The following is a 19,783-nucleotide window of genomic DNA, read 5'->3' as shown; positions in this document are numbered from 1 at the left end:
GTCCCCGAATAGATCATATATTAACAAGCTGGGAGCTTATGATATATACGCACCAACTTGAGGGGGAGTCTTAGAAATAATATTGTATTAAATAATATTGTATTTTTATTATTCTGTTATTCTAGCAGGTTATTTGGGCTTGGCCCATTAGGTCATTTAATCTCTTTACATAGAGGACTTTTGTACAGTTCAATATATGATTGAATACAATATACATTCTCACTTTTAAATGTGATGAAGGTCATGAGGATATAGGAAAAAAAGGGCTCAAATGATGTCCAATGTAATTGCAACCTGAACCCATCGAACTTGTCCAAGTTGTACCCTGATCCCGTCAGTGTATGTCTCAGATAATGTCCCAAATGCAGCCTCACCCTAATTTATTGTCCTAGATGCAACCTAGCCTTGTTGGTCATTGTCCCAGATAAAACATGGCATTGTTGGCCACTATCCCAAATGCAACCTGCCTCATTAGTCTCTGTCCCAAATGCAACCAAGCTCCGTTATTCATTGTTCATTCATCAACTCAACATGGATGCATTTAGGACATGACCTCAGTCTTCTCCCAAATTACATTGGTGATTATTTTTTCATTTTTTAAGGATTCATTTGTAACAAACTTAAAGCTTAGTAAGCTTTGACTTGAGGGGGAGTGTTAAAAGTATTGTAAATAGGTTGATGAAAAGTCCTCCATTGTTAAATTATTTTTATGAAATTGTTATAGTCAATCTATATAATAAAGCCTCCGCTATGCAATCGAGACACACAGATTTAAACATATGCCTCTCATTTCCTCGTAATTCAATAATTAGAAATTGCTGAATTCCAAATCTGCATATTCATGTATAATTTTTACAAATATATAGACTAATGTAAGTACAAAAGTCGAGAGTTGTAGGCACTTTTTGACTAATTGCACCACCCTTCGACTAATTACACATGTAGGTTGGCTCAACCACCTTTTGACTTACACATGGTAGGGTGGCTTATCCACCTTTTGACTAATTACATATGGTAGGGTGGCTCAGCCACCAAATAAAGATGTTTGGATTACAACTTTCTTAGAGAGATAGGTAAACTACAGCAACCACCAGCTGATATACAAAAGATGGATAATTTTGAAAACATAAGTAGTTACTCTTTTGTTGCATCCAACAGCAAAACCAATGGCTGTGCTAAGTAACCCGTCAATACCACTAGCCCCCCTATTAGCAGCCACCCTCGTCAAGTTAATTGGTAGGTCTGAATTCAACAAGAGAGATGTGACACTATGACTGCATATGGACCAACTATGTCCATATATATCTGCATCACGAATAGGCATACTGTTACCAAGAAAAAGAGCAGACTCAGAGGAAAGAGCTTCTGACATCACATGTGCAACATAAGGTTCAGTTAGGGAGCACTCAGCAGTTATTTGAAAATGCATCTGCCATTCAACCTGCAAATTAAAATGTTGAGATAATGTATGCTAGAAAATGACTATAGCTGTATCCAATATCAAGGCACTATTATCAGACACAACCCCATAGTGTAATTCTGACAGCATTTTAATGGAAGAGATTGGCACCAATAGAAATACTTTCAATCGAAATTAAACTAATATATAGGCAACAGCAGGAATACATCAAATTAGATGTAAAAGAAACAATGGCCAACATTATCATAACAAGAAGTAACTCATCATTTCTTTGAATTAATACCATTTTACTCAACAATTGCAGGGAAGTACACCACATGCTCCTTGTATGTGGAACTGTAGCCTTAAGTAAACAACCCACAAAATCAAAAACGGTAGTTTGTATCCGATGGGTTACAATATGTGACGGATCGTGACGAAATGGATGCTTGTCAACCATAATATATGAAAAAGGAGCACAGCCCTCAAGAATTTGACAGATTCGTTTGCTAGTTATCCTGCTTCCTATCTGCTCCACATACGAAAAAGCAAGACTTGTAGTAGCATAGACATAACTATCATACCAAAAAATGAATATGTGCAGAAACATAAAGAAAGAAAAGGAAAATTCTAAAGGAAATAACTTGAGAACTGAGAAAAGATCCATGAATAAGTGATACCTGAATAACCACATCAATCTCTAACCAGGCCTTGACTGAATCTGAGAGCAGAGCATGATCAAGATTATCTACAAATGTAAAGTTTCTTTCAATATCAGGAAAAGAAGTTAAAAGCTTTCTCAACCGCAGCCCTGACAAGATATCTGCTACAACAGGCCACTGGAGGTGTTTAGCCAAAAGCAGAGCAGCCCACATCTCATCTTCTGTATGGATTGCACCAAATAGTAGAAGACTATTCTTGGCCCTTATTATCAGATTTAAAACTTCAATCATTTCGCCAGAAGCACTTTTACAAGTATTAGACAATCCCATATGAATATACTTGGTAAATGGTTCAGCATTAGTCATCCAGAAGTCTAATCCCTTTAAACAGCTTGACAACCATTTGCGGGGACTGCTTTCCAAAGGCTCTCTGTAAGGGCAGTTAATATGCACTGGACCACACGGTGAAGAAGTTGCCCGATGTACAGCAGAATCAAGAGTAGTAAGTACAATCTTTGCAGGAATCTGATCTGTGGGTGGAGGAAGATTAAAGAAAAATCTCACAAAAGAACCAAAATGGTTGACCTGGCACATAAATTCAATCGGTAGCTTGAGTAACTGATAGGATTCAACCAGAAAACAGATGAATGTGAAGAAAAATAGCAGAATTGATATTCAGTATTATATCACTAGAGAACATTACAACAACCAGAAAAGAAAAAGAAAATTACAATAACTCAGGGTATCAAAGCATGGGAGTGATTCTGACATGGATCCTCATCTTAGATCCATAGTTGGTCTCTCTGTAGTATGCCACTTTAAGCAGGTCAGAAATTTCATATATTGTCAACCTATGTTGCACCGACACTGACAAGGGACACGGGACACGACATGACATGCCAACACGTTAATTCTACAATTTTGACATGTTAGGACACGTTTTGATTTTAAATAAAAATTTTAATATACATAATATAGTTTACATTTAATACATATAGCAACCCATAATAAGTAATGTAATCAATCAAATATTCAAATTCAATAATATAAATATAAAGCAAAAATAATTTTTTCATGCCTTGTTAATTTTTCATCTCAAATTTCATAACAGAAAATATTTGATTTATAAATTAATTTTTTATGTTTAGTTAAAAAGATAAAATAAAATAAAATTTGGATATCAAAAGAAAAATGTCGGAAAACGTTGACCGCATGTCGAAACGTGTCAGTGTCTGACACGTGTCCGATATGCATTTTTCTTCCAAATTCACATGTCCATGCTTCTTAGCTGGCAACTGAGTTGAAACACACCATATGTATTACAAGGGAGAAAAATGGTAATTTCAAGAAAATATTAATAAACTTAAGATTTCAAATGCTCTCTCCGACAAAAAAAAAAAAAAATTCACCCTCATCTTTCACTTATCTCTCTTCGGATCTCTTTCTTCTCTCGTTTGCCTCTGCTCATAACCAATTCCAAGTATCCTTTTGAAGCTTTGATGAAACTTTGAAGCCCTACTATTGTAAACCTACCCATGTATTTTTCTCTTCGAAGTAGATTTTCCGGTGAATTTTGGAGTTATTAAGGGTGCTCTAAGGAAAAAGGGATGCAACCCACTCTTTATGAGTTGACTTTTTGTAAAGAACCAATTCGATCCAAAAGCTTAAGTTATTGGGTGAGGCTACATTAATGGTTTATATTATTCTCTCACAATCCTTCACACGAGAACCCACTAGGCTTAAATATGGACAATGACAGATTCACCTACCTATGCTAAGAAACTCCACAATACTTAATTATTTAATAATTAAATGGAGGCGGTGAAGATCGAACTCGTGATCACTTAGTCACGGAGGCTCTGATACCATTTAAAGAGCCAATTCAATCGAAAAGCTTAAAATGTTGGGTGAGGCTACATTATCCAAAAAATTTGAGTGATGCATATTTTGCACAATTTATTTGGGGTAGGGTTATTTTGGAGCTTTGGGCATGAATTAAGGGACTTTATCAAACCTCCTTACTACCTGTGGATAGTTTATCCTTAAATAATTTCTAAGACATTGACAATATATTTCTTGGCATTCATATTTGCTAGATACCAGCTAATTTTCTTTCTCCAAAGTCATTGAAGTGATTTAGTTGGTTTTTTAGAGGTGTAAGTGAATAAAAATTATGATAGCACATTTTATCCATTACTATTATTTTTCAAATTTTGTTTTACCATTCTTGTTTAATAACATGCCCAGAGAAATATACAATTTATGGTGTAAATGGTTAAATTTGCAAGTTATAGATTTTAATATACTAACATCCTACTTATGATTTGCAATATGAATAATTTATTTTGAAAATGCTGGATAGAATTTGAATAAATAATGTTTGATTTGAAAGCATAACACTCGACAATTTTATTCATCATCAGAACTAGATTTTATTTTATTCATAGTGCCATGTCATCATGGTTTCCATAATAACAAAAAAGCTTATAGACGATGATTCAAAAGCAAATTGACAAAGTAAAATAAAAAAGAAATCAAGACGCAATACATCGATTTGTCAAAGTGATGCAAATTCAACAACTCAAATGGATCCTAGTGAATGGTGATTCTCTAGGACCAAGGAAGTGGCCTAGGGTAAAGGAACCTTTATGCCCATCTAGCCTTGGGAACAACTTATGAAGAAGAGTGCATAGAGAGTAAGTGGGTCAAGTGACAGTCACTTAGGCTAAAAGACAATGCAATTAGGACAAGGAATTGGGCACGACTAGTGATTAGTAAATATCTAACCTAGCGTCTCATTCATTGAGACAACACCAAGTGTGCCGCCTTTTTAGCTCTGGAGCTCTCTCTCCCTCACATTGTGCACCACCTCTTTCTCTTACCCATTAGTCTCTCTCTATATATTTTACTCCTTTGTACATGTACTCTTCAGAATCAATAATATTTTTCAGTTTTCTCCTTCCAAGTTGGCATCAAAGCTCTCGATTTGGTAACCTTTTGCTTTGATAGCCACAGCTTCGAGTGTAGATCCTTCATTATGCCTCTAGTGCATCTAAGTCACCAAGTTTAGAGAGGATCCTCCTCTGCAACTACGTGCCTCAATATTTGGTCACTTTCCGGTCCTCATTCCAAGAAGTTTCAATCAAATAAGCCACCTTTGCGTCCAAGAATTTCTCTACGCACCTCAACACACCCCTGAAAGTTTCAACCACCCTTTTTCTCTTAGGCCAACCACTTTTTCAACTATTATTCAAACCAATCAATCTCAAAGTGAGACCCATATCCCAGATTGATTGAAATCTAGGATCCCCCTTGTCACATACCCGTGTAAGAATCCATCTTACACCGCACAACGAGCAATACATATCATGCATTACATTCAATTCATTCACATCCATATAAACCAAAACTCACGAGCTTGATGGAACAATAAAGGAATAAATCCCAATGTCCGAGAGCTTACTTGTAAAAGCTTTCCACCAAATGCTTGCTCCAAGCACTAAAATTCCACACCAAAGGTTTATTCACAAACAACAACTATAATCACAAGGTGAACTTGCAATGAACAAATTGCTAACAAACAATCGAGTCTCATTGCAGTGAATATAGACATATTCACAATTACCCTAAATAAGTCACATCCAATCCATGGAAGTCATGAACTTATTGGGCTTGAAATTACTCAAGTTTCCAATTCAAGCTCCATTAGCTCCTCCAATACTTGATCAATCAAATTTCCACAAGTCTCAATTCTAGAAAAACCATAGGCACAATCAATACAACCCATTTACATTACTTGAGACACAAGTAACACCATTACATAGGCATGCATTTTCAAAAATGTGGAAGATTACTCAAAAGGTTTTCTAAACACATTTTCCTGATTAAATCACTTCCTTAACATTATCTTTAACATGCACTAAGCCTCAATTATGCCTCAACACACCCAACCAACCAACATTCCAACAAAACCCTAAATATCCAATTTCTTCAAATATACTAGCAAGTGAAGAACTCTTACCCCAAGTCACTCCACAATGGCCCAAGGAAGGTCCTCCAACCAACAATGAGGCAATGCACCACCTCAAGCTCCTTGGAATGCCCCAAAGCCGCCTCTTTCTTCAAGTTTTTCCTTACTACACAAGGCTCTTTTGCTTCCATCATCAAGTGGTTCCATTGAGCAACAAGGAAACTAGGTTTTGAAGACCTCAAGGAGGGTCTTTAATAGTGTGGCCTCGGTTGGTGAAGAAGGATGAATGTTTGGTGAGAAGAAGAAAGTCACTTAAGTAGATATTCAAAATTTCGCATTTGCTCGCTGGACTCCTCGCTTCAGCGAACAACCCCAGCAAGCTTTTCAACACTCGTTGAACAGCTCGTTTCAGCGAGCTCTCCAGTGAGGAGTGGCTGACAAGGGGGCCTTTTGCATAAAAGCCCAATTCCTCACTTACTCCCACTTAACCATTTTTTTTTTTTTTTTTTTTTGATAACAACTTAACCATTTTTAAAATGGGCTATCTTCATCCCCAATGCTCCACATTGATTTAACTAAGTATTCCACTTATTTTATCTACAATGTACATGATTAACATTTAATCTAATTTTGTTAAGCCTTTCACTTAATTAATCTACATTATGCATGATTAAATAATTAATCCAATGCAATTAGATATTTTACAATTTAGGGTTATTATAACCTCACCAACAACTGCAATCACATGAACCTCTGGTAAATATTGAATGCACTACTATTCTTGAGCCTAATATATATAAATCCCGATGACTTACCCATTGCTCAAAGGAAAGAGAAAAAGTCTCATACCCAACACCTTATCTCTCATTTGTCTCTTCTAAGAACCTTAATTTGCAGAATAAAAGTTTTATTTCAGCACTCGATTTTATTTCAATCCTAACACCAATATACGAAACATTAAAATATGAGAATTTGGGTCTGAGCCATGCATGACAAGATGAAAAGAAATACAAAGAAATAATATACAATGTGGAACTTTGTCCCTCACACTAAACTACTCTATTTACAATATTCTTATCAAATTTTTGGGATAACCTTAGAACTATTTCCCTCTATCATAATCCTGTCCTTCACTAAAGAACAAAACACATGGAGATTGACTTATTCGTTGTTTAAGAAAAGTCCTTGCCAAGCATCTTATTGTATACCATATCCCTGCCATTGACCAATTGTTGATACTTTTACCAAGTCTTTTTCTGCCTCAAGATTCTACTCACTCAGAGACAAACTAAAGGATTTGGACCATCAGCAGCTACTCCATCCACCCAGAGTTTGAGGGGGTTATATTAGAGAAGTACCCATTCGGGTCTTGAGTAGCGTCAATATGCTGGCTGCAATTGATCCTAGATCAGTATCTCTTCTCCTGCCTTGTTAGCTTTAGTTTGTTGGAGTTTGTTATATGCCAAGTCAGATTTCTGTCAGTTTAGTATTTGTTATGCTTTCAGCTAGCTTGATATGTAAGTTTCAATACCTCTATAAATCCTATCTCAGCTATTGTAAGCAAAACTGAATCAATCAGATCGGAAATATTCTCAGATCAATAACTTATCTTACTTTCTCTCTCTTTATATTCTTTTCTTGCATTTTATATTGTTTTCTAGGAGTTACAGACACATAATTTCATCTGATCCATTTTACTCTCAAAACTTCAAGCGTAATCATTATAATTATTGTGTTACTAGCATAGGTCATTAGCTACCGCAGATTGAGTCTTTCTTTAAATAAAGTAATTATTGAGTTTAGCCTATACATTCTAATATGTTGTATAGATTTACCCTATGTTGTACAGACACTTCAAAAAATCTGATTAGTCGTATCCGACACTCACAGTTTGACACGCTCTGACATCTATAAAATTTGAAATTTCATTACATATCATGAAAAAATTGATCGATGTTTTACCAAACTGATATAATAAAAATTAAAAATGGATACCGAATAAATCTCACTGGAGTGTATAAGAGATTTTCAATTTGAAAATATAATAGTAAATATTTACATCTTATGTTTCTTTGCAAAATTGATGGGTACTATACGTTAAGTTTCATTTTTTTGTTAAATTATTGCATATTAAATATAATATACACTACATAAATTAAAAATATTATTTAATATTAAAATGTGTCCTAACATGTCGAAATCTAACATTTTTTGGAATTAATATGTCGGAATGTCGTGTCGTATCGTGTCCTGTCCCATGTCGGTGCAACATAGGATTTACCAATTCATTCAGAAATAATATCCAATCCTTTTCATTTAAGGCGACGAATACTGTCTTATTGAAATATAAACCATAGTATACTAGAAACTAATAGAAGTCTACTCTGGTTAAAGAAAATATATACATCTTTGAGGTCCCTCCTGCCCCGTCTCCCCAATTTTGCATCGTATAACTACCAATGTACCAGATAAAAAAGCAATATATATCACGATATTTAAGAATGTCAATGTTTTTAACCTGATCAATTGCTTGGTTTGCCCCACAATCCAGCATCTCTGGAGGTCGATCTGCTGTAAGTAAAATAAGTGGAACAAAATCTTGACTTGCCTCCACAACCTGCATGTTTTATTACTCACACAAAATGATCAAAAATATTATTTGTATCCCAACAAGCTTGAGCAGCATATCCCTTAAGAGAATGAAAAATACAATTCAAGTTGATGGAAATTGTAAAGAACCACTTCAACTCAAATCCTTAAGGAGTTGAGTGAGGGATTTTTTAAAGATTTATATTATTCTCTAACACACACTCTCACGCAAAAGCCCTTTGGGCTTGAAGCGTGGATATTGCATAGGTCAAAATTTTTTTTTTTTTTTGGTTTATCTTATGCTTATTTAATTCCACAAGTGGGGGTGGTGAGGATCGAACTTGTGACCTTGTGGTCATTGAAGCTCTGATACCATATAAAGTACCACTTCAACCCAAAACCTTAAGGTGTTGGGTGAGAGAGTTTTTAATGATTTATATTATTCTCTAACAGAAATAAAAGTAAAAACTAAGCAGGATAACAAAAACCAGCAACCTATTCAACAAATCCTAGACAAACCAAAAAAAAGGCTCCATCCAAATATTAATTACATGATAAAAATCCTTAACGCATCACGCATGTATTAGTGGAAGCCCAAATCACTAGAATTAATAAATAGTATGCATTCAATATAATAAATAAAGAAAAAGTATTTGTCATTTTAATGGACACAACTTTGTGTCATTTTAAGTCAAACTATTGTATTTTTGTGGTTTTTTACTTTCTCTTTCATCCACAAAATCAGGAGGAGAGAAAAAAAGAGTATTGTGGAAGAGAGAGAATATAAAAAACACGATAGTTTCATCTAAAATGACACAAAATTGTGTCTTTTAAAACGACAGGTGCTTTTCCCACAAATAAATCCATGGCAAATAAAACAAATTAATGGAACTCACAGCCGGATGAAGGTTTGAAACTGCAGTGCCTGATGATGTTATGACTACTGCTGGAATGTGAGATCCTCTTCCATATCCAACTGCATGAAATGCAAGTGAACGCTCATCAAAGCACGAAATACATGTGATTGACTCGTGACTTGAAGCAGCAACAGCAAGTGGGGAAGATCTAGATCCAGGAGCAACACAAAAATACTGGAAGAATGAATAAATCAGAATCTTGCATCTCAAGGTGAACAGCATATTTATAACAATTTATCAGACCATCTCACCGTCAAACCAAGTCTTGCACATTCTTCAACAATAAGTGATGCCCAAACAGCATTGATATTGGCACTTTCATTCAGTAACGCTGAAAATTCATTTGCATGATCCAACTGATAACAAGAGACATAACGTGAACAAACTTCAGCCAGGTTTACTCAAGCTAGCATTATTAAAGTAAATCCTCAATCTCAATGCACTACAAAATAGAATAAAAAATAAATTTGCTATATAACTAGGAAGCTGATGAAACCCAAATTATTCAATAGTATTTCTTTGAATCAATGGAGGCAAATCCCCTTAAAAACACCAATTTCCAGAATGACAGTAATGACAATGGCTAAGAACAGCCAAGAAACAACCTATTTTGACAGACGCAAGATACACATAGGGCTGTATATAGAACCAATTCAACCCAAAAGCTTAAGTTGTTGGGTGTGAGATTACATTAATGGTTTTATATACTTCTAACACGCCCCTTCACATGAGAACCCGCTGGGCTTGAAGGGTGGACAATACACAGGGCCAACTACCTATGCTAAGAAACTCCACAAGACTTAATTAATTATTAATTAAATGGGGGGTAGTAAGGATCGAACTCTTGACCACTTGGTCACTCCTGCTCTGATACCATATACTTGAATATGAAATAATATGTGTGTATTAAACTGATACAAAGAGTTACAATATATAGAGACCCTAATGGGCTTAAGGGAAAAGTCCAAACCTAACCCAAATCCTAAATAGGAAAAAAATATTTACAAATAACAAAGCAATCTATACAAATCTATACATATTATTTTCCTATTCTAATACTCCCCCTCAAACTGGTGCGTATATATTGTGAGCACCAAACTTGTTACAAATGAATTCAACCTGAGGACATCTAAGAGCTTTAGTGAAGACATCCGCGAGTTGATCATTGGAGTTGACAAAAGCTGTTTTGATTTCTCCTGACTGAATCTTTTCTCGAATGAAGTGACAATCAATCTCTATATGTTTGGTTCTCTCACGAAATACAGGATTAGAGGATATATGTAGTGCAGCTTCATTGTCACAAATGGGTGTCACGAGTTGTTTCTGTTTACAAAGATGAAGCTCCTGAATCAACTGTTTTAACCAGATTAGCTCACAGGTAGCAATTGCCATTACACGATACTCAGCTTCTGCACTAGATCGAGCAACAACAGGTTGTTTCTTGCTCTTCCAAGAAATTAAGTTTCCTCCAAAGAAGACACTATCCTGAAGTAGAGCGCCCGTCTGAGGGCGATCCTGCCCAATCAGCATCTGAATAACCACAAATTTCTGTATTTCCCTGATCGGAATACAACAAGTCTTTCCCTGTTGCTCCTTTGATGTATCGAAGGATCCTCACAACAGTATCCCAATGAGAATCACAAGGGGAGTCAAGGAACTAACTAGCCGTACTAACAACAAAAGAAATGTGCGGCCTAGTCACAGTAAGATAACGACCAGGATCAGATAATGGCTTCCCCTGTCCGGGCAATAATTTGATAGTAGGATCCATGGGTGTATCAACTGATTTACATCCCAACAAACCAGTCTCTTCTAGGATATCTAAGGCATACTTCCTTTGACAGATAGAAATTCCTTGTCTAGACTGTGCCACCTCAATTCCTTAGAAGTAACGAAGCTTACCAAGGTCTTTTGTTTGAAATTGATTGAACAAATATTGTTTTGACTGACGAATTCCAGCTTGATCACTCTCAGTGAGAATGATGTCATCAACATAGACTAACAAATAGATGCACTTATCAGGAAATGTGATCCTATCAAATACAGAATGGTCAACTTTGCTGCGGATTAAGCCAAAAGCCTGAACAGCAGAACTGAAGCGACTGTACCATGCCCGAGGAGACTGCTTGAGACCATATAAGGATTTACGAAGTCAGCACACCTTCCCAGACTCTCCCTGAGCAACAATGCCAGGTGGTTGCTCCATGTAAACTTCTTCTTGTAAATCACCATGAAGAAAAGCGTTTTTGTAATACCCCATATTTTTATTAATAAAATAATAATAATAATAAACTATAAATTAGTAGTAATAATAATATAGATATATATAAATAAATATTATGGTGATAGATAGCAAAGTAGAATATTAATTTTATTTTTGATAAAATTATTTTGTGCGATATGAGTGCTATTGGAAAATAATTTTGATACTTTGTAATACTCTAAATTATTTATAATAACATAATATTAATATGTATATATATATATATATATGTATATATATTAGATGATAAATTATAATTAATTGGATTATTAATTGATTGATGATTTAAGTATTTATGATTGATTGGTAATGTTTGATAGGTAATGATTGATTGGTAATTTGATTAGATATGATGAGTCAGCATTGAATCAGTAATGTATAAAGTCAATATCTGAGTCAAATACATCAATAAAGAAAAAGGAAATAAATGCACGAAACCCATATCCGAGCCCAAAACTTCAACTATAAATAGAGGCCTAGCCTAAACAAACTAATTCACTCTCCAACATTTCTCCTCTACTACTCTCTCTCCTTACTTCAAAAGTTTATTTGTTTTATTTTCTATATTCTTTTGGTTACCAACCGGTTCTCTGCCCCAATTTATTCTCTTCTAGAAGTTAGCAAAAACGGAGACTAGGTAATCCTAATCCTTAGGTATTTTTAGATTATATTTATTTTATGTGAAATTTGGTATGTGTAATCCTAATCCTTAGGTATTTTTAGATTATATTTATTTTATGTGAAATTTCGTATGTGTAATCCTAATCCTTAGGTATTTTTAGATTATATTTATTTTATGTGAAATTTGGTATGTGTAATCCTAATCCTTAGGTTATAATTTTGTTTGAAGTTTATTAATAGTAATCCTAATCCCTAGATGTTTGTAGGTTATCTGTATTATATGAAATTTGGGCATGATCCTTATATGTAATCCGTAGATGTTCTTAATAGTTTGGTATGAACATTTCTATATATATAGGTATTTGTTTTTTTTTTTAAATTTAAATTACTACATATGATAATTAGAATATTTTTGGAAATTTTTTATTATTTCAGAAATTATGATTATGTGCAATATATGGTATAAACTTTTAATTCATGTGCAATATATGGATCTTATTGAAAATTATGGAATTATACTACTCTTTAAGAAAAACTTTCCAAATATGTGTTTTAATGATTGAATTTAAATATTTATATTATTAATAACTATGATAATTGATGTGATGGGATTATTTGAATGACGATGATTGGACTTGGATTTTACTGTGATGAATGTTGAAGATTTGAATTATCATATCCTTGAATAAATTGGAAAGTTATTATGATGATCGGATTTGGATTTTACTATGATGAATGTTGAAGATTTGAATTGTTATATAAATTCAAAAATTTATGATAATAGTTGTTTGAATTATGATACTTTGAAAAATTATAATGCCCTTGAGTAACTCATTTAGAGATGATAATACTTAAATAATAAATAATTATGATTTAATCTTTCCTGATTGTGTGTGTTTGTAATAAATTAATGGTGGGAGGATAGCTTTGGGACGGTACCTCCCAAGGTGATGAACACAACTTTTGGGGTTTATGCCTCCGATGTGAAACTGATGTGAAAAAGATTATATCCGTTCTTCCCAAAGTGGTATCTGGTAACAGTGGTTTTTTCCCGGGATACTAGTAGCAACTTTGGGAAGAGGTGTGCACACTAGGAAGATGTGAATTGATTATGGCCAATTTTGATTATACGTGGCTGGTAACAGTGGTTTTTTCCCGGGTCACGGGGTAGACTGGCAGGGTTTCCCGGGTCTACCATGGTTTTCTTCCCACTAAATATAATGAATTTAAACATTATTAATAATGAAATTTTTTATTTGATTTGATTATGAAGAATGTCATTGAGTTGTGAATATTATCATATTATGACTAATGTTGTGCTAAATATGTTAGTTGATAATTACCAAATACATCAAATGAACTTAATAAAGATAAATATTATATAATGGAATTTTGATTATTATATTCATATTTGATTTGATTAATGTGGAATTGATTTGAACACTATTTGATATTTGATTTAATTTGTTATTAATTACATTAATCGTATTTTGATTGGGATTACCAGCTTTGCTGACTTTTGTGTTTGTTTGACTGCAATGATCCTGCGGCTGCGGGGGAGCAGATTTTCAGTGAAGCATGTTGCAAGGATGGGGCTAGCTGTGGGCAGTGAGGATCACGACTCGGATATTTCTAGCTGTCATAAATATTATGTATAAAAAAAAAACTGTAGTCTTAGATTATTATTTGAATGTAATAGAGTTAGCCTTGCACTTGTCCCTGTACAAGTGCGCCGGTAACACTTCCCAAATTTGATTATTTTGAACTTCCGCTGTTATTTATAAAATTATTGAATTTATTTATGCTATTATAAATTGTTAGAAATTTGGGGTGTTACAGTTTTTTATGTCAAGTTAAAGGAGTGGCCAGTGACGAATAACAGCAAGAGCAAGAAACATGCGAACAGATGCCATCTTAGCGACCGGAGAGAATGTGTCACTATAGTCAAGGCCGAAGATTTGAGTAAAACCCTTTGCAACTAAGCGCGCCTTGAGACGATCAACATGGCCATTAGGTCCAACTTTGACAGTAAAGACTCAGCGACAACCAACAATAGACTTCTCTGGAGGAGCAAAAACAAGATCCCAAGTGCCATTGGAATGAAGTGCAGTCATCTCATCAAGCATCGCTTGGCGCCACCCTGGATGGGAAAGTGCTTCACCTGTGGTCTTTAGGAATAGAAACAGAAGTAAGACTAGAAACAAAGTTGAAATGAGGAATAGAAAAACGGTCATAGCTCAAAAAAGTATAAAGAGAGAATAAGGGTTACGAGCAGGACGTATACCTTTTCTTCGGGCAATGGGATGAGCCTCTGGTGAAGGAGCCGGAGGGGAAGAATCAACAAGAGAAGGCGATGAGTCAGCCAGAGTCGATTCGACAGGAGGCACAGTTTTACGACGCTGATAGGTGAGAAATTGACGGTCCTCAGGTATGGAAACAATAGATCGCTCATCTGGAATAGAGTTACCTGCAGCTGGTAAAGACAAGTTTAGAAAAGGAAGAGGAAGAACATGATCAACCTGTGACAATTGAGATGGGATAGAATGAAAGGGTTGTTGATCAAGAAAAGTGACATCAGCGGAAACAAGATAACGCTTAAGATCAAGAGAATGACAACGATAACCTTTTTGAAGCGGAAGACATCGTGTGACTCGATTTGTATCAGGCCCTCAGAGAGAGAACTCTGATACCATCAAAGAAATCAGAGAGAGAGAGAGAGAAGAAAGAGAACGAGAGTGAACAAAAGAGAGATAGTGAATAGTTCATTAGATTGTATTATTGTAGAAAGTAGTACACGAGTGCTCTTTTATAGAGCTCAGATTTATGCCACGTCATATAGTTCAGTAGCAACTATAATCAGTTAACTAAATTGATCTATTTAACTAATTACAAGAATAACCCTGTGTATAGTTGTACACCTTTATCTACTCTAATTCAAGCTCATATTTGAGAATCTAAAATTTTAGCCATAGTTGCAGTTCGATATCTTCGACATAGTGTTCCCGTCCGTCTAATGAAAGGGAAATCAATACCTCATACTTAGATTTTTTTTTTTTTTTGTTTGAAACATTAGACTCAGATCGGTGAAGGCGGAACTCCGTCGGTGGTGGCGAAATTTTTCTATGACTGTGACTATGTGCTGTGAAAATGGTTCATTGATTATTGTGAAAATATTGAAAGAAGAATGCAAAACTGGTAGGGAGCTTCAATTTCAGACTGGAATGGAAATTATCTGAATGGTTGTGCATCAAATTCTCCTCCGTTTACATCTGATCAATATGATGCCAACTAAAAAACATGGCTAATGGAAGCGTTGCCTCAAAACAGGTGGTGGCTTGGCATTAGACGGGGCACAACAGTAAAGGGCACAATGAGGAAAGGGCACAATAGTAATTTTATACTTAAAAGTGCTTCTTTATTTTAACATCCGAATAATATTTCTAGTTAAAAGCACTTTTTAAATATTATATCCAAACATAAAATAACTTTGGCTTTTAACAAAGTTCTTTTAAAAAAAGTAACTCACAAAAAGTCCTGTTTTTCAAAAGCTTATCCAAACGGGCCCTTGATCTCCGAGTGAACAGGAGAATGTGCTGCCATTAAAATAAATCAATAAGGTACAGAACCAAGCGAATAGAAACTAACCCGATTGCTAATTAAGAAGAGGCACACACCAAAAGTGAGACCCACGAAGAACCAACAACAGATTTGGAAAGAGGAAAAGAAGGCAAGCTTGTCTGTCCTGGAACGGCCGGAAAAAGACGCCAGAACAGTGCACACGAGCCGGTGGAAGGTGGCACGTGAGCTGTAATACCCCATATTTTTATTAACTTTAACCTTATGCCTTTTAGTTTAATTGAGAAGCTCAAACTTTTAAGTTTCGAGGACGAAACTTCGTTTAAGGAGGGTAGAATGTAATATCCCAGGAAAATAATAGTAATTTATAATACAATCAATTAATAATACTAATAAATTATAAATTAGTAATAATAATAATAGATGATAAATCATGATTAATTGATTGATGATTTATGTATTAATGTTTGATTGATAAGTTGTTTAGATATGATGAGTCAACAAACATAAATTGTTTAGATATGATGAGTCAGCCTTGAGTTAGCAAATAAGTTAGTTATATTCTAAGAAGTTAAGAATAAAAAAAAAAAATGTATAAAGCCAAAATCTGAGCCAGATACATCAATGAGGAATAAAGAAATAATTGCACGAAACTCATATCTAAGCCCAAAACTTCAACTATAAATAGAGACTTAACTTGACCAAACCAATTCACTCTTCAACATTTCTCTTCTACTACTCTCTCTTCTCACTCCGAAAAATTTATTTTAATTATATTCAATTTTTATATTCGTCTGGTTACCAACCGGTTCTCTGCCCCAAATTATTCTTTTCTTCTAGAAGTTAGCGAAAACGGAGACCAGGTAATCCTAATCTCTAGGTGGTTGTAGATTTGTTGTGTATGAAATTTTATTGTGTGTATCCTAATCTTTAGGTAGTTATATGTTTGATATGTGTAATCCTAATCCTTAGGTTATAATTTTGTTTGAAGTTTATTAATAGTAATCATAATCCGTATGTTCTATTAGGATATTTTATATATATCAAATATATTGTAATTAATCTTAATCCCTAGAGAGTCATAGATTATATTGATATGAATTTTGGTATATGTAATCCTATTCGTAGGTTATTTCTTTTATATAAAACTTGGATGTAATCTTAATCCCTAGGTGTTTAGGTTATCTCTATTATATGAAATTTGGGCATAATCCTTATATGTAATCTGTAGATGTTCTTAATAGTTTGGTATGAACATTTCTATATATATAGGTATTTGTTTTTTTTTTAAATTTAAATTACTACATATGATAATTAGAATATTTTTGGAAAATTTTATTATTTTAGAAATTATAATTATGTGCAATATATGATATAAACTTTTATTATTTTAGAAATTATGATTATGTGCAATATATGATATAAAATGTTATTATTTTAGAAATTATAATTATGTGCAATGTATTTTATAAGATTTAATTCTGTTGCAATATATTGATCTTATTGAATAATTATGAAAATTATGGAACTATACTACTCTTTCAGAAAAACTTTCCAAATATGTGTTTTAATGATTGAATTTGAATATTTATATTATTAATAACTATGATAATTGATGTGATGGGATTATTTGAATGACGATGATTGGATTTGGATTTTTCTACGATGAATGTTGAAGATTTGAATTATTATATCCTTGAATAAATTGGAAAGTTATGATGAGGATCGGATTTGGATTTTACTGTGATGAATGTTGAAGATTTGAATTATCATATCCTTGAATAAATTGGAAAGTTATGATGATGATCGGATTTGGATTTTTACTATGATGACTGTTGAAGATTTGAATTGTTATATAAATTCAAAAATTTATGATAATAGTTGTTTGAATTATGATACTTTGGAAAATTATAATGCCTTGAGTAACTCATTTAGAGATGATAATACTTAAAGAATAAATAATTATGATTGAATCTTTCCTGATTGTGTGTGTTTGTAATAAATTAATGGTGGGAGGATAGCTTTGGGATGGTACCTCCCAAGGTGATGAACACAACTTTTGGGCTTTATGCCTCCGATGTGAAACTGATGTGAAAAAGATTGTATCCGTTCTTCCCAAAGTGGTGTCTGGCAGGGTTCTCCGGGATACTAGTAGCAACTTTGGGAAGAGGTGTGCACATTAGGAAGATGTGAATTGATTATGGCCAATGTGATTTGTTTGTGACTGGCAGGGTTTCCCGGGTTATAGGGTAGACTAGCAGGGTTTCCCGGGTCTACCATAGTTCTCTTCCCACTAAATTTAATGAACTTAAACATTATTAATGAAATTTGTTATTTGATTTATTATGAAGAATGTCATTGAGTTGTGAATATTATCATATTATGATTAATGTTTTGCTAAATATGTTAGTTGATAATTACCAAATACATTAAATGAACTTAATAAAGATAAATATTATATAATGGAATTTTGATTATTATATTGATATTTGATTTGATTAATGTGGAATTGATTTGAACACTATTTGATATTTGATTTAATTTGTTATTAATTACAATAATTGTATTTTGATTGGGATTACCAGCTTTGCTGACTTTTGTGTTTGTTTGACGGCAATGATCCTGCGGCTGCGGGGGAGCAGATTTTCAGTGAAGCATGTTGCAAAGGATGGAGCTATCTGTGGGCAGTGAGGATCACGACTCGGATATTTCAAGCTAGTTTTTAAGTTTAGAAATTTTATGAGATTTAAATAGATGCAAAAGACATATTTCCTTTATTTAAACTTGAGTCTTTGGTTTTATTTTAATGTAATAGATTTAGCCTTGCACCTGTCCATTGTACAGATGCGGCGGTAACATTCCCCAAATTAGATTAAATTAGCTTCCGCAATATTTCTATTATTATAATTGTAAAAAAAAAAAAAAAAAAAAATGAATTTTGACAATTTATTTATTATAAGATTGTTTTATAAATTGTTAGAAATTTGGGGTGTTACATGAGCACCACGCGCAGAGGGAGCAGGCCACGCGTGGGAGCGCGTGGAGGCTACGACGGTGGTGGGTCTTCCACTGAACAAGTCGCCGGAGAGAGGAGGAGCTGATCGCAGGTGTCCCGGCTCAAAATGTCGCTGGAAAAGTTCTCCAGTGACCGGAACAGCGACGAATAGATTTCGGTGGCGGACGGAGGTGCTGACAGGTACAGAAATCAATCTGAAGGGGCACACGGCTTAGATGACTTGCCGGAAGGACACACGGCAAAGAAAAAGAGAACTCCTAAGCAGTGGGCTTAGGTTTTAAAGCGAAAACGAGGTTTTAAGCGAAAGCGATAGTCCCCAGAACAAAAGAGCTCTGATACCAACTTGAATATGAAATAATGTGTGTATTAAACTGATACAAACAGTTACAATATATAGAGACCCTAATGGGCTTAAGTGAGAAGCCCAGACCTAACCCAAATCTTAAATAGGAAAAGAATATTTACAAATAACAAAGCAATCTATACAAATCTATACATATTACATTTCCTATTCTAACACATATAAAGAACCAAATTAATTATTAATTAAATGGGGGCGGTGAGGATTGAACCCGTGACACCAAGCCTCTGATACCATGTAAAGAATCAATTCAACCCAAAAGCTTAAGCTGTTAGGTGAGGTTACATTAATGGTTTTATATATTTCTAACAGGCTGCAAGCAGCACCTTTAAAACCACCCAAGACGCATGCCTTCCCTCTTTTCACCCCTTTCCCTATTATTCATTCCTCAGTCCTCAAGTGGTTATCC

The 19,783-nt window shown here is 34.3% G+C and overlaps 1 protein-coding gene across 2 annotated transcripts in view; it reads right to left on the bottom strand.

Annotated features, from left to right (window-relative positions):
* The window catches only part of LOC133298010 (protein PHYLLO, chloroplastic), a 56,812-nt gene that overhangs the window by 34,981 nt on the left and 2,048 nt on the right, over positions 1-19,783 (bottom strand). Inside the window, exons 2-7 of one of the 2 annotated variants that reach the window (XM_061497251.1) lie at positions 9,789-9,893; positions 9,517-9,711; positions 8,550-8,648; positions 2,080-2,646; positions 1,704-1,928; positions 1,139-1,441 (exon numbers count right to left, since the gene is read on the bottom strand). In XM_061497251.1, the coding sequence (XP_061353235.1) occupies positions 1,139-1,441; positions 1,704-1,928; positions 2,080-2,646; positions 8,550-8,648; positions 9,517-9,711; positions 9,789-9,893 (1,494 nt within the window). Of the gene's footprint in view, positions 1-1,138; positions 1,442-1,703; positions 1,929-2,079; positions 2,647-8,549; positions 8,649-9,516; positions 9,712-9,788; positions 9,894-19,783 lie in introns of those variants that run through there. The other variant, XM_061497252.1, reaches the window with a different exon arrangement.

The sequence above is a fragment of the Gastrolobium bilobum genome, unplaced genomic scaffold (genome assembly GCF_033153095.1).
Source record: "Gastrolobium bilobum isolate Gb01-03AN ecotype WA unplaced genomic scaffold, APGP_CSIRO_Gbil_v1 utg13341, whole genome shotgun sequence".
Classification (NCBI taxonomy): Eukaryota; Viridiplantae; Streptophyta; class Magnoliopsida; order Fabales; family Fabaceae; genus Gastrolobium; species Gastrolobium bilobum.
The sequence above is the reverse complement of the archived record's forward strand: the minus strand, read 5'-3'. Positions and strand labels throughout refer to the sequence as shown.